This window comes from Eumetopias jubatus, unplaced genomic scaffold (genome assembly GCF_037043125.1).
Source record: "Eumetopias jubatus isolate StellerSeaLion01/CBP00866 unplaced genomic scaffold, mEumJub1_p1.0 scaffold_2, whole genome shotgun sequence".
Lineage (NCBI taxonomy): Eukaryota > Metazoa > Chordata > Mammalia > Carnivora > Otariidae > Eumetopias > Eumetopias jubatus.
Genome location: NW_028274808.1, coordinates 157605176 through 157629498, shown reverse-complemented (window position 1 = coordinate 157629498; position 24323 = coordinate 157605176). Strand labels below are relative to the sequence as shown.

At 39.6% G+C, this 24323-nt stretch overlaps 1 protein-coding gene across 2 annotated transcripts; it reads left to right on the top strand.

The window, feature by feature from the left end:
* Positions 1-1485: 1485 nt before the first annotated feature.
* REST (RE1 silencing transcription factor) lies at positions 1486-24097 on the top strand. 2 transcript variants are annotated; one of them, XM_028100687.2, is made up of 4 exons: positions 1486-1650; positions 4005-4911; positions 11824-11907; positions 18260-24097. In XM_028100687.2, the coding sequence occupies exons 2-4, from the start codon at positions 4014-4016 to the stop codon at positions 20419-20421; spliced, it is 3144 nt and encodes a 1047-aa protein (XP_027956488.2). In that variant the 5' UTR covers positions 1486-1650; positions 4005-4013; the 3' UTR covers positions 20422-24097. The 2 variants fall into 2 exon arrangements, with proteins under 2 accessions (XP_027956488.2, XP_027956487.2); XM_028100686.2 differs by lacking the exon at positions 1486-1650 and adding an exon at positions 2390-2459.
* The last annotated feature ends 226 nt before the right edge of the window (positions 24098-24323 follow it).

Here is a 24323-nt window from a genome sequence, read left to right as displayed (position 1 = left end):
TATGGGGAGACAAGGGTCCTACTGGGGTGTAGACTAGGAAAATGAGGAGTGTGGAAGCTGTGTCAGTAAGAAAAACAAGTGAAGGAACTTGAAACAGAAGGGACTGGGGGAGCTGGAGGAGGAGTTAGGCAAGTCTCAGCTGATGGGTTTTTGAGCTTGCTGTTTTCACTGTGTAGAATGTTCCTTCCCCTACTTTCCACCTGTTGAAATTCTCCTAATTCTGTAAGGGAAGATTGGGTAATCACCTACTGTGAAAAGTATCTAGATCCTCTTAGCTAGGGACCATCTCCCTACTCTGAACCTCCGTAGCACTTGCTGCTACGTCTATTTTAATTCTAGTGATAGTCCAGCTTATCTAGATCAGGTTGGTGAGGGCCTTGAATGCTACACTAAGTGGTTTAAGGAAGCCATTAAATTTTTGAGGATGGGCATGATTTAGAGTTCAAAGGCAGACTAATAAGGCATTTCTGGTGTAAACAGAAGGTAAAGGGTACATGAGACTATGTTCTCTCTCTCTCTTTCTCTTTTAAAAGCATATTACTGTGCGCCAGGTATTATGCATGGTTACTCCACTTTATAAACGGGGAAGCCAGGTTACTCTCCCACACGTGGTGACCAGACAGCTTCCATGTCCCCACCACCTGCTTTACCGTCCTGTAAATCTGAGGATAATTGCTCCACTGAAATCGTGTTTTGAAGGCTCAGGAATGACCTGCTACCTGCCATGTCTATGGACTTGGACTTGTCCCCACAGTTCTGAGTCCATGATCTTCCCGAGACGTTTTCTTCTCAAAGCTCACGAACTGACTGCATTTTCCTCTTATTGTTTAAAATTTGGGATGCATTTTACCGCGTGAGCTTAACGATGCTTAATTAGTTAAGGGTGGCTATGGGTGGAGATTTCAAGAGATTCTAAAGGGTATTTTCGAGCGCTTTAGACTTGAAAGGCGAGTGACAATAGTTCTAAAGAGAACGGTCAAAGCCTGCAGATTTTTCTTTTAACAGCTCTATTCTCATCCTTGCACGCCAGGGCTAGGGGGCAACTCTTCTGTTGTTTGTTTATGAAAGAAATCAAGAAAGGGACCGGGGCTCGTCTCTTTTTTGACCTAAGGGCAACAGTGAGGGGCCGGGCGGATTAGGTGCGGCTCCCCCTAGGCGCGCCCACAGCCCAGCCCGGGCCCATAACAACCCCCTTCGCCAAGGGGCGGGGCGCGCCGGGCGGCCACGCGCGCGGTTGGCGGAGTGGGCGTGTCCCGCGGGCGCGCGCGGGCGGTGGAGGGGGCGTGTCCCGCGGGCGGCGGCGGCGGCGGCGGCGGCGGCGCGGGCTGGGTGCGCGGCGCAGCCTCCTGTGCTGGAATGTGCGGCTCCCGCGAGCTCGCGGCGCCTCAGCAGAGCAAGCGCCGCCGAGGCCCCGGGCCACAGACCCCGGCGGCGGCGGCGGCGGCGGTGGCCGGGACGGCAGGGCGAGAGCTGGCGGCCTGAGCACTCTCTGCACTCCCACTCCTGGGCCTTCGCGGGCCTCGACGTCCCCAGCGCCCAACTTTTCCATCCTCCCCCTCCCCTCCCCCCGAAACTCCAGCAACAAAGAAAAGTAGTCGGAGAAGGAGCGGCGACGCCGTGTCTCCCGCCCCTCCTCGCCTAGGAAGGCCGGTAAGCGCGGCGCAGGGCTGGGGGCTCGGTCGGGGTGGGGGAGGGCCGGCCGGGCGGCGGCGGCGGCGGCGGCAGTGGCAGGGGGAGGGCGCGGAAGGACGCGGAGCGAGGCGCTGTCCAGGGCTGATTTGCAGATACTGTGGCTCCGGCGGCGGCCGCAGCGCGGGGCGGAGGCGGGCGGCCGAGCGGGATCGGGTTACACCGGCGCGGCCCGGGGGCTGGGCCGGGGGCGTCCTTGGGGAGAGGCTTGGAGCCAGGACCCCCTCCCCAGTCGAGGCCGGGCTGCCGCCTCCGCGCGGGCCCGGGCGCCCTTCGAGTCGGGTCCTGAGGAGCGGAGCTGCTTGCGGCCTTGGTCCTGAAACTTCCTCCCCGTCCTCCTGCTCCCAGGTCCCGCCGCAGCCCCTCGTCGGCCCGCGGCCCTCGCGTCCCCCTCCCTCTCCGGCCTCTCCCTTTCGCCGGAAGGCGCCGTTGAGTGCGGCCGGGCGGGTTGAGTCAGCCCCGCGGCCCGGGCGGTTCCTCCAATGGGGCTGGACAGCGATTTCTGCTCTCGGGCCGCCCCGCCGCCGCGGCCCTCCGCACCCGGCCACCTCGGCGCCCTAGCTGGCGGGGCCGGGGCGCGCGTCCCGCGGGGCGCCGTGGGGGAGTGAGTTCGCAAACTTCCGGGGCGCGGGGGAGGCGGCCGGCGCGCGTGGGGGCCCCCTCCGGTGCTAGGGGCCCGACGCCTCCGGAGGGCGCCAGCGGAGCCTCCCGGGCCCTCTGCGGAGGGTGAGCCCAGGCGCCCTGAGAGGAGCCGGGACGCCGGCAACGCGGTAACTTTCCTTCCTCTTCCCAGACTCGGGCCCGCGGACCGGGGAGGGGGCAGCACCGAATGGGGAAGACTTGGTCTGGCCCAACGGCGCCCTGAGTTTGCCCACCTTGCTTTTTCTTAGTGCTGGGGAACTCAGGAAAAGCTTCAGGACGAGTGTTGGGGCAACTCCCGCGAGTTGGTGTGGAAATGTGTGCAGTGAGCGGGCCCAGCCGAGAGGAAGCGAGAGCGCCCGAGTTTGCAAAGAGCTGCTTTGTGTTTGGTATTTTGAGAAAATGGCCGAATGCCTATTTCAGTCAGGAATGCCGCCGCCGAGGCAGGCGCTGGTGGCAGCCGCACATAGGAATTCGTGCAACACGTTGGGTTTCGGGCTGTGCATAGACGGCCTTCCTGACAAATGTGAAAATTCCTTTAGAGACGGTAGTTAGGGTTGGGGGGTATTAGAAAAGTCGATGTTTGGGTAAATTGCCGAGTAGCCTGGGCTGTTAAGCCCGGGACAGCTATGGCCCTCAGTTTGTTTTCTGTGATGGCATTTGATTCCAACTTTTGGTACGTATAACTCAGTCGGTTTGTGTTTATGCACCTGGGTGAAACGGACTGCTTTTTGTGTTTGGGGTTTGATTTGATTTTTTGAGTGCTTGCCACTTATTTTGCTTTTTCTAATTTGCAAGACAGCGCTCAGTTTGAGAATAGCACCATTTAGATTGGAAAGTAACGTGCTTAAGGCGACTTTAAAAGCCCAACATGTTTTCAAGAAGGTGATCTTGTAATGGCTTCCACTAAGCAAGTAGGCCAAGTCAAGCACAATGCAAGAAAGTTGCTGATTGTCGGGTTAAGTTGTACGATTATTAGCGGTTTTGAAAGTTTCTTTATTTTCATTTGTGAAGTTTTAAATACACGGATCTTCCTTTTTTTACAGAAAAGGTCCGCATTTTTTTTTCTTTTAAACAGGTCGAGTCATTAAAAAAAATAAACTAAGTGGTACTTTTTCACAGTAGTTTATTCTTCTGGAGTTAGTTGAGTTCATATGAAATTCAGTTCAGTTGACCAATTACTACAGGCTTCTACTTTCCAGACATGTTTATACTTAACAAATGCACAGTATGGTTTTTGGAGTTCTCCATTTTCTGACCAGTAAACTGTTGAAGGGGGGAATTGGGAGGACAGCAATTTACTATTCATGTGTTGAATTGAAAAATAATTTTAATTAACATTAAAAATGAGATTACTTTTTTTTCCCACCAAAAAAATCAAAAGTGCTTGAGGGAAGGCATGCCAGTGGTAGGCCTGCCTAGTTGATGGATGAGTTATGTCAAACAATTGATAGAATTTTTTGTAGGGGTAATAGAAATTTTTTTGGTGACTGCAATGAAGAAAATTTGGTAGTACAAAAATATTTCAAAGCTTAAGTTTAGCAATTAACAAAGCTCATTGAATTTAAAGATTATATTTGAAAAGAATTTTTTAGGTTATGAAGAATTACAGCACTGTTTTGGATGTTGTGTTTAAACTGGTACTTTTTGCATTTTTTGTCTTATTTTGAATTCAGAGTACAGTCATGGCCACCCAGGTAATGGGGCAGTCTTCTGGAGGAGGAGGGCTGTTCACAGGCAGTGGCAACATTGGCATGGCCTTGCCTAACGACATGTATGACTTGCATGACCTCTCCAAAGCTGAATTGGCTGCGCCTCAGCTTATCATGTTGGCAAATGTGGCCTTAACTGGGGAAGTAAGTGGCAGCTGCTGTGATTACCTGGTTGGTGAAGAAAGACAGATGGCAGAATTGATGCCTGTTGGAGATAACAACTTTTCAGATAGTGATGGAGAAGGACTTGAGGAGTCCCCTGAAATAAAAGGTGAACCCAGTGGACTGGAAAACATGGAACTGGAAAGTTTGGAACTCAGTGTTGTAGAACCACAGCCTGTGTTTGAGGTCTCAGCTGCTGCCCCAGAAATTTACAGCTCCAGTAAAGATCTTCCCCCTGAGACACCTGGAGCAGAGGACAAATGCAAGAACTTGAAGAGCAAACCTTTTCGCTGTAAGCCATGCCAGTATGAAGCCGAATCTGAAGAACAATTTGTGCATCACATCAGAGTTCATAGTGCCAAGAAATTTTTTGTGGAAGAAAGTGCAGAGAAGCAAGCAAAAGCCAGAGAATCTGGGTCTTCCACTGCAGAGGAGGGAGATTTCTCCAAGGGCCCCATTCGCTGTGACCGCTGTGGCTACAATACCAATCGATACGATCACTATACTGCTCACCTGAAACACCACACCAGAGCTGGGGATAATGAGCGAGTCTACAAGTGTATCATTTGCACATACACCACAGTAAGCGAATATCACTGGAGGAAACACTTGAGAAACCATTTTCCAAGGAAAGTATACACATGTGGAAAATGCAACTATTTTTCAGACAGAAAAAATAATTATGTTCAACATGTTCGAACTCATACAGGTAAGAGTACCTTGTAGTCCCTAAATTCAGCTCACTTTTTTAAATTTTTTTTTATTTTTTTTATTTTTAAAGATTTTTATTTGAGAGAGAGAATGAGAGATAGACAGCACGAGAGGGAAGAGGGTCAGAGGGAGAAGCGGACTCCCCGCAGAGCAGGGAGCCCGAAATGGGACTCGATCCCGGGACTCCAGGATCATGACCTGAGCCGAAGGCAGTCGCTTAACCAACTGAGCCACCCAGGCGCCCCTCAGCTCACTTTTGATAGTTAATTCAGTAGTCAGTTAAAGTAGTACTGAAGAAAGGGGATTCTGGGGTCAAGTTCTGGTTCCATAATTTCCTGTCTTTGTGACCTTGGATAAATCATTTAACATCTTTGTGCTTCAGTTTCTCTCTCCATGGGGTAATAACTATATGGGATTGGAGGATAAGTGAAGAACACTTATTTCAAAGAATGGCCAAGACAAATATTATCCATGTTCTTGTTAAAATTTGTATTCTAACAACTTGGGATAGATGCTTAGCTAAATTGGACTACCTTTTTTTTTCTTTTTTTTTGGAAGGTGTATTTAGTTGATAGTGAATACATTATCTAAGATGCAGTATAGTTTCCCAAAGGAATTGAGGACTTAGGCAAAAAGGAAAACTCAATGATTAACCCTTGCATAGATCCATTTCACAGAAGCCTTAAACTTTTAAAAAAATTTGTCTTGGTATTGAGTTCCTAAGTGGAACAACTTAACCTTGTCTCCGAAACATAGAAATGTGAAAAGTTAGTTTTTAAAAGATTGGTGGGATTACCACACTTGAAATCATTTTCCTGAGAAAGCAAACACACATGTGGAAAACGAAGCTATTTTTCAGACAAAAAATAATGTCCTTCAGCATGTTTGAACTCATACAGGTAAGAGATGGTTTCTAGTTTGTAAGTGTACACTATCAGAAAAATGGAACAATGTTAAAAATACGAAAAATTTCAAACATCTCAAATACCAACATGTACCCATTACCTATATTCATTAGTTAATGATATTTTATCACATTTGGCAGTTTTTTTGGTAAATATCAGCTTTATTGAGATACAGTCTACTACCACAGAATTCATCCACTTAAAGTTAAGATTCACTGGTTTCAGTATATTCACAAAGGTTGTGTAACTATCACCACAATCAGTTTTTAGGACATTTTCAACCCAGAAAGAAACCCTGTCTATTAGTGGTTGCTCCCCATTTCTCAGCACCCCTTAATCATTCAGTTTTTTTTTAAAGTAAGCTCTAGGCCCATTGTGGGGCTAGAACTCATGACCCTGAGATCAAGAGTTGCATGCCCCACTGAACTGACTGAGCCAGCCAGGCGCCCCAAGGAGTATGATTTTTTAAGGAAATGTTTGCAACTTATTGGTAGTTTTCTCACGTTACATTTTTTTTCTGCTAAGAATTGGTACCTTTGAGGACTGATTAGTGGTCTGAAGAAAATGGTTAGGGTAATTTAGCACAGTAGTCTGGATCACAAGTAAAAAGGGGTTGTAGGATGCTGTTTGCGTAAGATTCCTTTTGCAAGAGTTGTTACTCTGTAGGACTGAACCCCACAGGTGAAGTTAAAGTAGGGCACCGTGGGGAGGGCAATCAATAGTGCTTTACTGGAGTGGTAGACTTAATAAAACTTGCAGGTGAAATTCTGTTACAAGAAAGATGTCAGGGCACCTGGGTGGCTCAATCAGTTGAGCGCCCAACTCTTGATTTCAGCTCAGGTCACAATCTCTGCTGGTGGGATCGAGCCCTGCTTGGGCAGAGTCCGTTCGTTCCTCTCCCTCTGTCCTCCTGTGCCTCCCCACCTCGTGTTGGTGCGCGCGCGCTCTCAAACAAAAAAAAAAAAGAGGAAGAAAAGATGTCTGCAGCAAGATTTCTAAGCTCCAGGAGAATGCGCCAGTATTTTATATTTATATATATATATATATATATATATATATAGCTTTAAAATCTAGTCAAGTAAAAAAGTTTGTAGATCTTTTGGAATTTTTTTTTAATCTGTGATTGTCTCCATGCTTTGAAACCATTTAGTTTCAAAAGTCTAGAAGTTGAAACATTACAAAATTACATGGCATAGGAAGTCAAGTTACTTGGAAATCCTACCCCATTAATCAGTTTGAATTAAACAGACTAAACTAACCTCATGTATAATATCTTAAAATAAATCCTAGCTACTATATTTACTTAAGCCATAATTACTTCATATTCATTTAACAGTTTTTTGAAAACCTTGGGGATTAGTTTAGATTGGCTGTGATCTGTAGAGCTTTCAGGTAGTAGCCATGGCATAACTTTTATCTGTACACTTTGATGAATTGTTTTAATTAAGTATAGTAGATGACTTTTACAAATATATGTACTCATAACCACCATGCAAGTTCAACATAGAGAATATGACCAACACCCTAGTGCTTTTGTCTTTATACATTTTGATTTTTTTTGTCAGTTGTGTTTTGATAATTCATGTTTCCCAAAACTAAAAATGTTTTCAACTGTAAATTTAAATTTGTCAACTTAAGAGTATTTCTAGAACCAAAAAGAAAATGGAGAGAACTGGAAAAGCTTTTAAGTCTTTTGTGTGTATTTCCAGTTTTTTTGTTTTTTTTTTTTGTTTTGTATTTCCAATTTTTTTATTAAAGTGTTTTTGTTTTGTTTTGTTTTAAACAAGATCTCTTGGGGTGCCTGGGTGGCTCAGTTGGTGAAACCTCTGACTCGACTCTCAGTTTGGGCTCAGGTCATGATCTCAGGGTCCTGGAATGGAGCCCTGCATCAATGCACCGTGCTCGGTGGGGGAGTCTGCTTCTCTCCCATTCCCTCTACCCCTACCCCTGCTTGCGGGTGCGTGTGCTCTTACGCTGTCTAAAATAAATAAATAAGTCTTTAAAAAACACACACACACACACAACAGTGGGGGAAAAAACAACTAAGAACTCTTGGCCATTTAAAGTTTTATTTGTAGGGTGATTTATTTTTATTTTTTTAGAGTAGTTTATTTTATTTTTTTAAAGATTTTTATTTATTTATTGAGAGAGAGAGAATGGTAGAGAGCATGAGAGGGAAGAAGGTCAGAGGGAGAAGCAGACTCCCTGCTGAGCAGGGAGCCCGATGCGGGACCGATCCTGGGACTCCAGGATCATGACCTGAGCCGAAGGCAGTTGCAACCAACTGAGCCACCCAGGCACCTTAGGTAATTTATTTTAATTGAAGTTTAGGTGACTGATTTTTAATGGGTATATTTTTTTATGCTTAACTGTACCATCCATAAGTTTTTCTCCCCATTAACTTAAGGTTGATATTTTCACAGTAAGCTAACATTGGTTGTATGTATCTCATTTCACATTTTAGTGTTAATCTTGTGTGGTTTTAATACTTTTTGAAAATAATTTTTTTCTTCCTAATGTTATCTTTGTCATTTTTTATTTTTGGTAAGCTTTTTAAAACAATTTGGTAGTGCATACACTGGGAGGATATTTGAATGTTGTAAATTCTGAGTATCTCTGGTGATAAATGCATGGTTCTGAAAATTGTGTTTATGGAAACAAATTCATTTAATGCTGAAGAGTAGAGTTAAGGAGTAATAGAATCACTTCTCATTTAAGTACCCTAGTTTTCACATTAACTTAATGGGTTTCTTCTGTTCTTTGAGTGGCCAGTGTTGGGTACTTCTATGCTAATCTGCAGAACAATCTATTGAGGAACTAAGTTATAATAGCCCATGTTTACTGAGAGGAAACCCTGAAGTGATGTGTCCAAGGTCATACATATACAACTAAGAGTCAAAGTTCAATTCTCTTTTTATGGGTAATTACCATGGTGGTGGGCTGAGGATTACTTTCATTTGAGTCTTCAATCAAAGATTTTTAATTTTGTGGGTTTGATATTTAACCAGTTCACAAATTCTGGGCACCTGGGTGGCTCAGTTGGTTAAGCATCTGCCTTTGGCCCTGGTCATGAGCCCAGGTTAATGGGATCGGTGCCCTGCTCAGCAGGGAGTTGGCTTCTCCCTCTCCTTCTGTCCCTCCGCCTGCTCGTTCCCCCCCCCAATAAAAAAAAATAAAAAAAAAATCACAAATTCTAAAGGATGACTTTTTTGCCACTATGTGTGACTGAAAATTCACTAAGTTTTCTAGAGTATTTATGCCTTTCTGTAGAATTGCACAGATGGAAGCAATCTTTTATAAAGAATCCTTTATGTTTATCAATAATGGTATTTGATTTTTCTTCCATTAACTTTTCTTTCTGTGACAGCTTAATTGAGATACATTTTACATACCATATAGTTCACTGTGGACGGGCCCATTCTAGACATTTCACATAAATAGAATCATACAATAATAGATGGTCCTTTGTGACTGCCTTCTTTCACTTAGCATAATGTTTTCAAGGTTCCTCCATGTCCTATGTACAGTACTTGTTTTCCTTTTGTTGCCCAAAATAATCTCTTGTAGGGATATACCACATTTTGTTTATCCATTCATCAGTTAGGATATTTGGGATTGTTTTCCGTTTTTTTTTGGCTATTGTGAATAATTCTGCGGCTATTGTGAATAATTCTGTGAACATTCATATGCAAGTTTGTGTAAACACATGTTTTGTTTTGTTTTAAAGATTTTATTTATTTGAGAGAGAGAAAGCACATGACGGGGGGGAGGGTCAGAGGGAGAAGCAGACTCCCTGCTGATGTGGGGACTCGATCCTGGGACTCCAGGATCATGACCTGAACCGAAGGCAGTCGCTTAACCAACTGAGCCACCCAGGTGCCCCTAACACATGTTTTTATTTCTCTTGGATATATACAATTGACCCTTGAACAATGCAGGGATTAGGGGCAGTCGAAAATCTGCACATACCTTTTGACTCCCAACCACTAATAGCCTGCTGTTGACCAGATGCCTTACCAATAACATAGTTGATTAACACATTTTATATGTTGTATGTATTATATACTGTATTCTTAAGCTAGAAAAAAGAAAATGAAGAAAATCCATGAGGGGGGGCCTTGGGTGGCTCTGTCTGTTAAGCATCTGACTTGATTTCGGCAGAAGTTCTGATCTCAGGCCCAAGGGCTCTGCACTCTGCCGGGAGGCTGCTTGGCATCCTCTCCCTCTGCCCTGCTCATTCTCTCCTTCAAATAAATAAATGTTTTTAAAAGAAGAAAAAAATCCATGAGGAAGAGAAAATAAATTTACAGAACTCTATTGTATTTATTGAAAAAACAGGGCACCTGGGTGGCTCAGTTGGTTGGGCGGCTGCCTTCGGCTTGGGTCATGGTCCTGGAGTTCCAGGATCAAGTCCCGCATTGGGCTCCCTGCTCGGCAGGGAGTCTGCTTCTCCCTCTGACCCTTTTCCCTCTCGTGCTCTCTATCTCTCATTCTCTCTCTCTCAAATAAATAAAATCTTTAAAAAAGAAAAAAAAAAAGCATGTATAAATGGACCTGCACGGTTGAAACCCATGTTGTTCAAGGGTCAACTGTTCATACCTAGGAGTGGAATTGCTAGGCCATGTGGTAACTATGTTTAGTCATTTGAGGAACTGCTAAACTATTTTCCAAAGTGGCTGCACTATTTTACATTTTCACATTGTATGAGTGTTCTGATTTTTCCATATCCTAACCAATACTCTTTTTTTTTTATTCCCCCCCCAACCAATACTCTTTAACATCTGTCCTTTTGATTATAGCCATCCTCATGGATGTGAAGTTTTCATCTCATTATGGTTTTGATTTGCATTTCCGTCATGGGTAAAGATACTGTGAGCCTTTTCATGTGCTTATATATATATTTATAGGAATACATTCAACATTTTTTAAGCTAAAATTCTTCCAGGTTGAAGTAGGAATTCTTTTGTTGTGACCAATTTATAGCTAATCTGTAGCTACCAACTAGTAACAGTGTACAGGTACTAGGAACACATTTCCTACTCATTACAGTATTCTTCCTCTTTTTTCACTTTGTTTTTTCTTTCCCTTGTCCATTTTACTAGACACATCTATTACTGTAACTTACTGTATAGACAAAAATAATAACTGATATTTATTGAGGGCTTTAGTATGTGCCAGGCACAATGTCAAATGTTCTGTGTGTATTATCTTAAATTTAAATTCTCACAATTCTAGGAAGTGAAGGCACTTTTACTTTTACTGAGGAAACTTGCCCAAGGTCATAATTATTATCTTGTGGCCAAAGACAGATGAAAACAAATTACAAATTGTCAAGCTTTTTTTTTAATTGCCAAGCTTTTTAAAACCTGTTTTGTGGTTGACAAACCATACCCCAAAAATACACATTTCCTGCCATTATTATCCTCTCGTCTTAAGTTGCTCTCAGTCCTTATGGCTTTATGAGCATGATTTGCCTTAACCAGTACTAATCTATTTCATGAAAGGTCTAGTACTTGAAATTTTTAGCTTAAGCATCCTCACTCAAGTGTTCTTGCTCTTAAGCTAACAATTTCAAATGATAGATTTATCCTTCACAAGAATCAAAAATTCCAAGTGACAGCATGAGAAAATTTGGGTAGCTTTTTTCCCTAAGGGTAATTCTAATTAAAAAAAAAAGATGCTTCTTGATAACTTATCAAGATCATTCAGTTCTTAATATTTAATGTGATATTATATAGCATTACTGTGAAAATTAAAAGGGCTATGAGAATTCAGAAAGCCAGTGATCTTTTTTTGTCAGCAAAGCTGAAATGTAGTTACTTGAATTCTGAATTAAATCATTTACATGTCTTAATACCTGATAAAAAATTGACCAATTTGCCAGGAATAGGAAAGAGAATCCTTATCAAAAAAATGCTCAGTACTGAATATTATGTATATTGTTAGTGAGAATTGTATTTCCCTTATTTTATCATAATTAAACCCTAATCGTTATATTTTTGCAGGGGAACGCCCATATAAATGTGAACTTTGTCCTTACTCAAGTTCTCAGAAGACTCATCTAACTAGACATATGCGTACTCATTCAGGTTGGTAAGAAATGGTAACCTTTCTATGATTTTTAGTAAACAATACATCAGTATAAGGAAGTTCTTCTAGACCTTTTATTTATTTATTCAAAAATCAATTTATGATTTATTTTTAACATGATTTAGAAATTAGAGTTAAAAATCAGTGTTGTATTCATGTGGCGTTGTATCTAAATGTATGTTCTTAACGAGGAATCCATAGGTGGAACTCTTGAAACTGAATATAAATGTATGCATGCACTGTTTCTGGGTGGAAGGTCCATAATTTTCATCAGATCTTAAAGTTCTATGACTAATAAAATTTGAAATGCTGTTATAGACCAACACTGGTTCGTACGTTTCGAGCAACCCCTTACCTTCTCACCCTCTCCCCCACTCCCAACACAATAGAACACCAAGTTTCATAGTGTGTGGTTTCCAGGTTACAGAGATTCCTTCTTAACTTCTCAGGTCCTGAAATGTGGGTTTGTCCTCTTTTGAGAGCTGATAGGGCTTCTGTGGACTGATTTACAAAAGCCAAACTTTAATAGATAATCCAGGATCTCAATTTATTAACCTATAATAGATAAAATGCAGGACTATAAATGCACTCTAATGAGTGAAATAATTGTGATCTCTAGCCAGAATTGGTCCCCATTATCAAGGTAGGTAGATGGCAGAGTTAAAAAGTAAATATAGCATAGGTGGTCTTGAAAGGATTATTCATTTTGGCTACAATTAACGCTTGACCCTTGGTGAACCACCACAACTGATCAGAATACTCTACTTACAAATTTGGAATATATACTCCTGTAGGGAAACTATGCCAAAATCTTGGTGTTAACAGAAGTCTGTGTAGACTCGTCTCCCTTAGGTTAATTAATTGCCTGAAATTTGTGTAGACTGCTTGTGTATCCACTAGCCATGTAGTTATTAAGCTTGTGAAATGTAATTTGAAAAGTATAAAATACATAGAATTCAAACAATATAAATAAAAAGCACGTAAAATACCTATTTTGGGGTGCCTGGCTGGCTCATTTGGAGGAGCATGTGACTCTTCATCTCGGGGTCATGAGTTAGAGCCCCATGTTGGGTGTAGAGATGACTTAAATAAAACTTAAAAATTTTTTTTAAAGTATTGATTACATGTTGACATGACAGTTATATTGGGTTAAATAAGTAGTAAAATTTAATTTTACCTGTTTTTTACCTTTGTAAATGTGCCTACCAGAAAATTTAAAATTACATACATTGCTTGTATTTTATTTCTATTGGATATCACTGTTTTGAGTCAGTGATTGAGTAACATTTGATTATAGTACAGATTCTGATTTGAGCAGCTATGAAGGGGTCACATAATATGTTTGGCTGCTTTTCTTCACCCTAAAGCTTGTCATTTTAATATACTTTGAATGTTCTTTCTAAATCTCCTAAGCTATTGAGTTGAGTCACTTAACCAGAAACCCGAGTTTATTGCTTAGGTACTTCCTGGTTTCATTTTCTGAGGGTAATTTGGATGCTCTCTCAGGCTTTGTTGAGGGTAGGCATCATGTTCTATTGATAGTTGTGTTCTAGCCCTTAAAACATTTAAGAGTTTTATGTAAGTTAACTAATTTTAGTCCTTTATAACTAAATATCCATAAGTTCTATTGCTGTCCCCATTTTACCAATGGGGAGACTAAACTAAGGCATTGAAGAAATGTGGCCATTTTTCCTGTAGAATGTCCCCCTTTCTGGATTTGTCTTACTTGCTTTCTTATGGTGTCATTTGGTTTTTCCTCTGTCCCTGTGCCTTGTATTACTTGTACACTGGAAATTAAATATGAATGCTTGAATTCTACTTAATGTGTCTCATTTGAAGTCCTATCTGGTTGACCCACTATTAGTGTTGCTGGGTTACTGGATTAGAATGATGACATACTTGTATCTTTTTCATTGAATGGATAATACTTTTGTCACTGTTTAAGTGTCTTGTGGTGTTTTACACCAGTCAATAACTTCTGCTTGAATAATTTTGTGTTTGCTAACTGTTGTCTTTTGAATCTCTTTGCTGTATTAAAAGATGATATTCAGTACTGTTACAGCAAGTATTTTAAAAGTCTCTTAATGAGTAGTAGCTACTATTTTCTTTTTAAAGATTTTCTTTTTCTTTTTTTAAAGATTTTATTTATTTATTTGAGAGAGTGAGAATGAGAGAGAGAGAGAGAGCACATGAGAGGAGGGCGGTCAGAGGGAGAAGCAGACTTCGCTGCTGAGCAGGGAGCCCAATGCGGGACTCATCCCGGGACTCCAGGATCATGACCAGAGCCGAAGGCAGTTGCTTAACCAACTGAGCCACCCAGGTGCCCCATGAAGATTTTATTTTTCTCAATAATTTCTACACCTAGTGTGGGTCTTAACTCACAACCCCAAGATCAAGAGTCACATGCCCTATCGACTGAACCAGCCAGGCACCCCAATAGTAGCTACTATTTATTGTATGCCAGGTACTGAGAAATTGGGATTTGTTATCTTTAATCTTAGTAGTCCTTAAATACTTAATCCTAGTTTATGGATTAGGACACAGACTTAAGAGAGGATAAGTGCTTTTATTGTGGTTGTCATTCCTTTAAATCAGAAGAGCTGGGATTTGGTTTAAACTCCTCACCCCTCCCATTTTCAGTTATCAGCATGGTTAAAAGAAAATTATGGCTCAGAAAGTGGCTCAAGAAACTATAGCATAACGAAATTGGAACCACAGCGTATGGAGAGAGCAGAGACATGTCTTTTATTGGGTGCCAATAGTTTGAGGTGCAAACAGGAAGCAAACATGGTTAGTTTGTTTTGCGTATGAGTGTGCAATTATTTACAGAAGATCTTATGTTTTAATACTTTTAATCAAAGTTACTGATAGCACTTGTAAGTAAAGTGAGGATAAATTAGGTCAGATTGGATCAGTGAGGCTAAATTAGGTCAAATTGGATTGGTAGCCTTTTTTTTGAATGGGTTGCATGGAGTGAATATCTTGGGTGCCTTCTCTGTGGTCTGGAGTCTGATCTTTAAGGTCCCCAGGGGCTTGTTTGTTCCTGGTTCATGTGAGTGTATTTTAGAGAAGAAAATGTGCTCAGTCTCGTATTTTTGGAAGAGATTAGGCTCTGTGGAGTTGATACATTTTAGCTTAACTGACAGATTCGTTTTTAAAGCAAACCACCATGGTTATTTACTTAGAGCATTTCCAACCATAGGGTGGGGTTTTTTTAGGCCAAATTCGGAAGGGATCAGAATGTTAATGAGGTGAAAAATTGACACCCTAAACTAATCTAACCTTATCTGGTGTTATTCTCCATTTTATTGGTATTTCTCCCTAATGGTATTGAAGTATCCTTCACCTGGCTGACATTATCCACAGCTCTCCCTTTCTTATTCTCAATGGAAATGCTACCATTTCATCCTGAATGAAATATTTCGTTCTAGATGAAATACATCAAGTTTGTATTTGCTGTTAATGATAATATTTTATATAATGGCTAGTTCCCCATTCTGCTTGCATCGGAATTCATTTTAAATATTTTTCCACAATGAATGTAATGGATGCTTTTGTTAAAGGAGATTAACAACTTGCCAAGTTCTGCCTCATTTATTACTCTTTTTAAGATGGAAAAATATTTTTTTCAACCATAAGTTTATTTTCCTTTCACCAAGTATTTGATAATTATTACGGAGGCACTATTTTAATGGCTGGGCTTATTTGAAAGACATTATGGTTTGAGAGTCTTCATGAATTCTAGAATAAGTTTTCTTCCCTGTGTTTTTGCTATTTTATTTCTCATTTTAGTATGTCATGTCAAATTGAACTTACTATGCAGTTTGGGCTTTTTTTGTTCAGTAAACGTATTTTTTATTGAAGTATAGTTGATACACAATGTTACATTAGTTTCAGGGGTACAGAATAAATTTTTAAACAGTATTCTATTGAGGTTCAATTTACACACATGAAAATGCATACATGTATCAAGCACCACAGGTCAGTGACTTCACGTGGTTTCTCCTGTTTGACTGCCCCCTAGAGGAAGACCTGAAACATTTCTACACCCTCAGAAAAGTTTCCTCCTTACCCCTTCCAGTCTACCCCCAACTGAGAGTCTGACTTCTATCAAAAAGAATATTATGACATTCTTCTGTAAGATGTTTTTGACATTCATCCCATGCTGCTTTATAAGAACTTTGTGTTTTTTTGCTAAGTAGTAATCAATTGTATGCCCCATTACGTTTTAAAAAGTCCCCTTGCTGTTCTTTCTGGATTCTTCCTGATAAAAACATGTAAAGTGTGTAAAAATCTTTGCTCTTTTGAATTTGCTATATATTGGGAAGAATAAAATAGACATCTGACATGTTTATAAAGATGAAAAACATAGATAAATACTAGAATTGGAAAAGAATTAAAATCACTGATAAAAGGCAAAAAATATATATTTAACTAGATACTAATAGCCTGTATAGTTTTAATGCCTAGATCTCATACACAAGATTTAAAGGCAAGAAAATAAGATTGAGGCGGGGGAAATGAATGGAGCAAGTAAATTTTGCCATCAAAATTTAAATAGATTTTTATGAACTCCCATTCTCTGACCATTTCATAGGTGGAGGCTTGCACTTTGATTGATGCTTGCTGTGTAAATACCCGCATTTATTAGGGGTTATACAATGGCAATATTTCCATTGTAATTCTTTTATTAGCACAGATATTTTCCTAAAGATAGAAACTTCATTCATCAGCTGCTTGTTTACTCAGAGGTAGGGTTTAAATGGAAAGGCAAAATGAATCTTGCCTTTTGTTATCCATACTAAAAGTACCTGTTCCAAAAGTGATGATTTATAGGGAATGTATATGGACTGCTTGGCTCTCTGTTCCATGCTAAGTGTTTTATATGGATTAAATTATTTATAGCTCATAACATTTAAAAGTATTTTTACAGATGAAGAAATTGAGCCTTAGAGAGTTTTCAGTACCTTACTCAGGATCTCACAGTGAGTTGGAGAAGAGCCCATATTTGATCCCCCAGATAGTTCTTAATCATTATGCCACCTATTTTCCCCATTGTGTGTCTATATATGTTAAGCAAATGTTTGTCTCCACTGAGGTAATTCACTAGAGAAGACAAGATAGAGGCATTACTCTATTTGTGAATCTGTTAGTAGTCTAACATGGAAAAGAGTTGTCCAGTTAGCTACACAACCAACCTAACCAGTCTGATATACCTGAATAAGTTGTTTCTACGATTATTTTATTATCAGACATTTTCTAATCATGTAAAGCTTACCATGGTTTTACTTAATGTCTGAGAAATTTGCTTTATGAAAAAATTAGATTTGATATGAATTTGAGAATGTTTCAGAGATGAATTTTCATAAATGTCAATTTCCATTTTTCTACTATGCATTCCATTGGACCAGTGGGGTATGGATACCATTTGGTAATATTTACTAGAGTGTGATCTAGATGGGTATGTATTCAGGTAGAATGTGTTAATCTTGTACCTTTAATTTTGGGGGTGGGGGTGGTTTTGGTTTTGTATGTACCTATGATCTGTGATCATGACTTTGTTCGATTATTTTACATACCATATCTATTTGTATGCCCTTATCTATGTTGTTTCTTTACCCATTTGTTAAAAGAAGGTAGGGAAAAATCAAAAAGTTTCTGGCTTTGCTATGTTTTTGCTTTAAAATAGCAATTCTGGCATTGGACTAGTTTTTCTGAGTGAAGCTTGACTCTATCCTGGGATGGACAAAAGGGTTAAATTTAAAGAAAAGGCCCTTTGTTCCTGAGGCTAAAACTTTTACAACTTCTACATCTAAGGTCTGAGAGTATAACCTGGAGTGTAAGATACTTTTGAAGTCTCAAGATTTATCTTAAAAATGTATGGGAATTATATATTCTACTCCATTGTCATTTGTTTTAACTAAACATAAAACATTTAAAATTATCTTTTCTCAAAAAAATAAAATAATAAAATAAAATTATTTTTTTCTTTGAGTGCCCTTGCCCCAAAATTCACATCCAGAGCCCAGCCAGCTGTGCCAGTAATTGTTGTGTACTTCTTGATGATTCATTGTTCTCTTACAGTGTTTGAGAGCTCTAGCTTGATGAACTTTTTAGGAGAGGATGGTTAAATGAGGTCATTGTTCCTCCATTTGGTATGAGAGTCATTGTCAAGGGGTAGAGAAAAGATCTACAAATAAATATGGTAAATGTAAAGTGCATGATACAGTCTTTTCAATGAATAGCTTGTGTGTGTGTGTGTTTTAACATATCCAATTCCTTATATTTTAATAAGAGCTTGAATTCATTTCTTAATCTATGTTCTCTCTAACATCTCTTGTTTACCTTCAGGTGAGAAGCCATTTAAATGTGATCAGTGCAGTTATGTGGCCTCTAATCAACATGAAGTAACCCGCCATGCAAGACAGGTTCATAATGGGCCTAAACCTCTTAACTGTCCACATTGTGACTACAAAACAGCAGATAGAAGTAACTTCAAAAAACACGTAGAGCTACATGTTAATCCACGGCAGTTCAATTGCCCTGTGTGCGACTATGCAGCTTCCAAGAAGTGTAATCTGCAGTATCACTTCAAATCCAAGCATCCTACTTGTCCTAATAAAACAATGGATGTCTCAAAAGTGAAACTAAAGAAAACCAAAAAGCGAGAGGCTGACCTGCCTGATAACAATATTACCAATGAAAAAAAAGAAACAGAACAGACAAAAATAAAGGGGGATGTGGCTGGAAAGAAGAATGAGAGGTCTGTAAAAGTGGAGAAGAAAGATAATGTTTCAAAAGAGAAAAGGTCTTGTAATGCTTCAACTCAAGTGACTACCAGAACTCGCAAATCCGCAATGGAAACTAAAGAAATGGATGTGCATACAGGAAATAATTCAGAAACAACCTGTAAAACCAAGAAAAGCAAAAGGAGGATGGAAGCTGAAGCCCATTCCTTAAAAGATCCTGTTAATGATGAGGAACCTGTGACAAAAAAGAAAAAGAAGGCAGAAAGCAAATCCAAAAATAGTCAGGAAGTGCCAAAAGCTGATAGCAAAGTAGAGGAGACTAAAAAGCAAACTACTTGCACGAAAAAAAGTACAAAGAAGAAAAGTCTGAAAAATAAGTCAAGTAAAAAAGGCAGCAAGCCTGCTCAAAAGGAGCCTGCTCAGAAGGGGCCTGTTCAGATGGAGCCTTCTCCTCCCAGGGGGCCTGCTCAGATGGAGCCTTCTCCTCCCAGGGGGCCTGCTCAGATGGAGCCTTCTCCTTCCAGGGGGCCTGCTCAGATGGAGCCTTCTCCTTCCAGGGGGCCTGCTCAGATGGAGCCTTCTCCTTCCAAGGGGCCTTCTCCTTCCAAGGGGCCTTCTCAGATGGAGCCTTCTCCTTCCAAGGGGCCTTCTCAGATGGAGCCGCCTGCTTCCAAGGGGCCTTCTCATTTGGAGCCTTCTTCCAGGGGGCCTGCTCAGGTGGAGCCACCCCCTGCCATGGAGTCTGCTCAGATGGATGTTGGTCAGATGGAGCCTCCTCCTCCAATGGAGTCTGCTCAGATAGGGCCTGCTCAGACAGAGCCACCTCCTCCCATGGGGCCCACTCAGCTGGAGGTTGATCAGATGGAGCCTCCTCCTCCCACAGAGCCTCCTCTTCACATAGAACCAAGTCCCAAAAAGTCTCCTCGAAAAGATAAAAAGGAAAAGTCCAACATGCAGAGTGAAATGGCACGGAAGGAGCAAGTCCTTATTGAAGTTGGCTTAGTGCCTGTCAAAGATAGCCAGCTTCTAAAGGAAAGTGCAGGTGCACAGGATCTCTCACCACCATCAACACCACCGCCAAAGGAAAACTTAAAAGAAGAGGAGTCAAAAGACCAAAAATTATTCACTGAAGGCGAAGGAAGCAAAGAAGCCCCTCTTCAAAAAGTAGAAGAGGCAGAGAAGAGTCTAGCTGGTCTTGCTGCTATTATCAAGGAATCTGCCAATATTTCATCCTCTGAACAAAACTTGACTATGCCAGAGGGTGAAATTTTAGATGTTAAGTGTCAGGCTGAAGCTGTGCTTTGTGAAATGGAAATGGACACTGATGAGAACAAAACAGAGAATCCCCCTGGCAAAGACCCAGCAGTTGAAGAACCAGTTTCACCAGTGCTGCTTCCCCTACCAATAGAAAACCACGAAGCAGTGTCCAAAACTGCTGTGACATCACCTTCTGTCACTGTAGCAGTAAATGAGTCTCAGGAAATGGATGAAGATGAAGGCATCCACAGTCATGATGGAAGTGATCTAAGTGACAACATGTCAGAGGGTAGTGATGACTCTGGATTGAATGGGGCCCGGCCAGTTCCACAAGAAAACAACAGGAAAAATGCAAAGGAAACCTTGGCAGTCAAAGTGGCTGAGGGAGATTTTGTTTGTATCTTCTGTGATCGCTCTTTTAGAAAGGAAAAAGATTACAGCAAGCACCTCAATCGCCATTTGGTTAATGTATACTTCCTTGAAAAAGCAGCTAAAGGGCAGGAGTAATTAAACTTAGGATAAGGCTTCAGTTCTTAGTTTATAAGATCTATTACATTTAATATTCATTTATAGTTGTAGACAACCTTTTATTTTTTTAAATTGCTTTAATTAGTGTCCGATGTTGATTTTTAAGTGGCACTCTTTTCCTTAGGACTTTATACTTACTGATGGATAAATTTTAGCAAATCCAAGGAAGTTAGTGTACTAAACCAGCAGACACCTCAATCCGTTAGCTTATACATTTAATTGAAATGAGAAGGCCAAGGTGGTATTGTAGCATTCTGTTGCTTTGTCTGGCTGTAACTTGTCACTTTTCTTGCCATGTCTGTCTTCTTGTTTCACATTAGTTTTTTTCTAGTTTTTTGTTTAGTTCTATAAAAATTGGCATACTTAAATAGCAAATTACTTGAAGAATTTGCCTGCTTTATATAAAGTTAGCACTTTAAAATTTTTTTAGAGATGAGAAGAGACATTTAAATTGAAGAAAAATTCTCCCAACAGTGGACATTGTATCAGTCCAGGTATTTACTTCCTGATTTTTGATCAATATCTCTTATTTGTGTATGTTAATCGTCATTATGATTTTGGTGTGTTTTTTTTTGTTTTGTTTTTTTCGTGTTTTTTTTTTGGTGCTTTAATGGCTTAAGATGTTGCACATTGTTTTTTGTTTCTTTTTTTTTAACCTATGCAGTTCAATTTTTTTTTTAGAAATAGTATTTGTTGAACAGTAACACTTTATACATATATATGCATGTTTATTTTGTCCTCTTTGGAGGGATGCTTTTAGTGTTTGCAAAAGGGCAGTTTTCTTTTTCCTTTGCTGCAATTGTCTTTTTTGCAGAATATTATTAGTGTGTGCAAATTTGTGAGCAAATGAAACATGCAGGTTCAATCCATTGATTTTGAATTTCACATCTTATATCTATGCCAGAATCTGTATTTCACATAAGTTATTTATTTTAAAAGGATATAGTGAGTTCACAGCTCTCATTTTGACCTTTACAATAAATAAACCACTAGGCTCTATATTTAATGGATTTTTATCTCCGATACCAACCGTAAGTAAAAATTTTTGGCTTGTTTTAGTATAACTACTTCCTAGATGTACAGTGTTAAGTCATATATATCTTTGAGGAAGACCTTTTTCCATAGATGGTTGGTGTCCATATGGCTACTCAGCTGAATAACGAACTGTAAGTGATATTTGGAAACTGCAAACCTGGAATTAGGAGACACAATTACTCCTTCAAGTTATACAGAATATCAGTTGTGAGATTCCAAAGCCATAGCAAACTAGGTTGAGAGAGGTAGTATGAGTGCTGGTAGACCAGCTGCTACTTACTTTCTATGAATACAATGAAAAAGGCAGGTGAAACTTAAGTACAGTCCAGATTTTAAAAAATCACACTTTCTCAGGGATCTCCACAAACTAGTGGGTGTCCTGGCTGTCCCTGTGACAGCCTCTTTCTACAGGTGAGGCCTCAGATGAATTGCAGCTATCCTGGTGTTCCTGTGGGGGCACTTTGTATTAAGAAAGAGTGTACTTCTAAAACTTTCTTGGTAGGTTCTTTGGCCAGTTGCCAAAGAATATGAAAGAATCCAACGGGATTTTCCTTGCTGATAGCAGTTAATTCATTTCAGTCAAAGTATGATCCCATTAGGGAATCTTGGACAATTCTGATCCTCCCATGTTCTGTTCTGAAATAACCACTTTATATTTCATTTATTTTCTTTTATCTGGTGATCTCTTTGAGGCAGGTATCAGAGTTTGGCAATGCAACATGAAAGATTAGGAAAAGCATTGATGAAGTGTGGGTGGAAAACTTGTTAAAAATCTGAGAGTGAAGTTTGAGTTAAAAGACATTTGAACTTGGAATTGACTGGGAGGCCAAAGATTTAAAGAAGAGAAGATTCTCTCAAGACATGAGGAGTAAGTTGTGTGTTAATGGTGTGTGTTTTGTGTGCATGAATGGGAATTTATAAATGATGTTGAATTCTAGATGAATTCACGGCTCCGACAATCATTGTCAACAGAAGATCAAGCTGCAAATATTTATGTTTTAAAACTTAAATTATAAAGCTAGTTAAATCTTTCTAACAACTAGTTTTAATGTTCATGGGTACATTTTATGTAAGTTACCTTTTACATTCTATATGAAAAGACTCATGTTAAGTACAGATTGGAGATTGGGAATCAGTTTGGGGAAGAGGTTTTGTGGATTCTTTCATGCTACAAAAAAAATTAGATTTCTGGGGAATTGGACTAATTTTCTTATCTAGTTTTTAAGACTAGAATGCTAAAAACAAAATATGAAGGAAATTAAAACCCCTTATTATTAAATTGATCTGTGAAAACATTGTTACTGGAAATTGAGTGGGACTTGAGGCCTTTCTTCCAGAAAACAAGGACTTGATTGTCAGGCCTATATTAGGTTCTGAACCTTAATGCCATGTATTGTACTTATTAAAAATTGTTTCAATGAAAAATATATTAGTAATATGAACTTCTGGCTTAGTTGGGAGTTCTTCCATTTGAAAAATGTGATATTTGCATGGAACTGTTTGAATCTTTGTTTTCTCAGTTTCCCCTCCACTGGATAGAATTGAAACTAGAATTTTCCCTTTTGTTAAAGGAATAAAAAGTGAATATGTTATCTGTAAATTGATGTTTAGTAACTAGAGATAAACTTGAAATACTAGAATACATTATAAGCCTAATCCTAGGTAGTCTTATGAAAATGTATCTCTTTTATCTTCTGAACCTATATTCACATTGATCTTCAAGATATCTTAAGTTATATTTTTTCCCCTTTTCAGAGCTGCTTCTTTGGGGCTACCTTTTTTTATTGAGGTGTAATTCATAAGGGGCTACATTTCTGATAAGCCTTCTTATAACTATGGCTGGATGTTTTGTTCTAGTCTTCCAAGAAGGGCCATTTTATTTTTTAGAGTTACTTCTAAAGTCATGTGGTCTTTAACTTTGGGGACTATTTTGCATATAAGTGCTAATGCAAATAAATTTAAACCCAAGTAGACCTCATCACATGTCACCCCATGAATGTTGACAATGGAAGGAATACCTTGCCTGTAGTATAATAACAGTTCTGGACTGAAAAACTGGGGAAGAAACTTAATTTTGCATAAACCAGAAAAACACTTAGTGTGTGCAGTTTCCTTGTTGACCTCAGCAGATGAACTGATCTGATAGTGTTAATTCAGATTCAGTAAATTATCTGGTTTGTGTAGACTTGCAATCTACATGCAATTTTAACTAAATCAGATAGCTTTTACATTTTCACTTGTGTACATAGGCTCTCCCCACCCTTTTCAACATCCATTAGTTAATTGATCTTTGTAAACTGGCATTGAAACATTACAACAATGTTTTGTTGCACCAATTTTATAAACTTTTACAGTGCAATACGTGTTATTTTTCCGAGACAAACCAAAGGTTAATATCTCAAGGTTCTTGCTGCCTGCTTTAGCAGCATTTGATGGGAGGATCTTTTATATACATTTGTAATAGATGAAAAATAAACCAGATTGCAAATCCTTTTTTTTTTTTTTTTTAAGCTTAAACCATGTACCAAGTCTTTGGTCCAAATTGTGTAGGATAAGTTAAACTTAAATTGCATTCTATTAACCAATATGAGTGTATTTCTGTAAGCATAGTTATGTTGAAATAAAGTTTTAAAAAAGCATTTTATGCCTTTGTTTATTATTGGTACGTCACGTATCAAAGAAACCAAATTTATTTTGCTAGAATTGCAAGTATATTAATTCTAAAATTACTATGTCTGATAACCCATGGTAGGTAGAAAGGTCATGGCAATCTGTTGTTTGGGGTAACAAGTCCAGTGGGTAGTAGTCCAGACCTCATCTTCCCATACTGTACTTTTCTGGGAGAT

Excerpts from the sequence above, each read along its gene's own strand:
- REST (XM_028100687.2), top strand. The coding sequence starts at position 4,014 with ATGGCCACCCAGGTAATGGGGCAGTCTTCTGGAGGAGGAGGGCTGTTC. Across the intron at positions 4,912-11,823 it reads ACATGTTCGAACTCATACAG|GGGAACGCCCATATAAATGT; the intron begins GTAAGAGTACCT and ends ATATTTTTGCAG. Across the intron at positions 11,908-18,259 it reads ACATATGCGTACTCATTCAG|GTGAGAAGCCATTTAAATGT; the intron begins GTTGGTAAGAAA and ends GTTTACCTTCAG.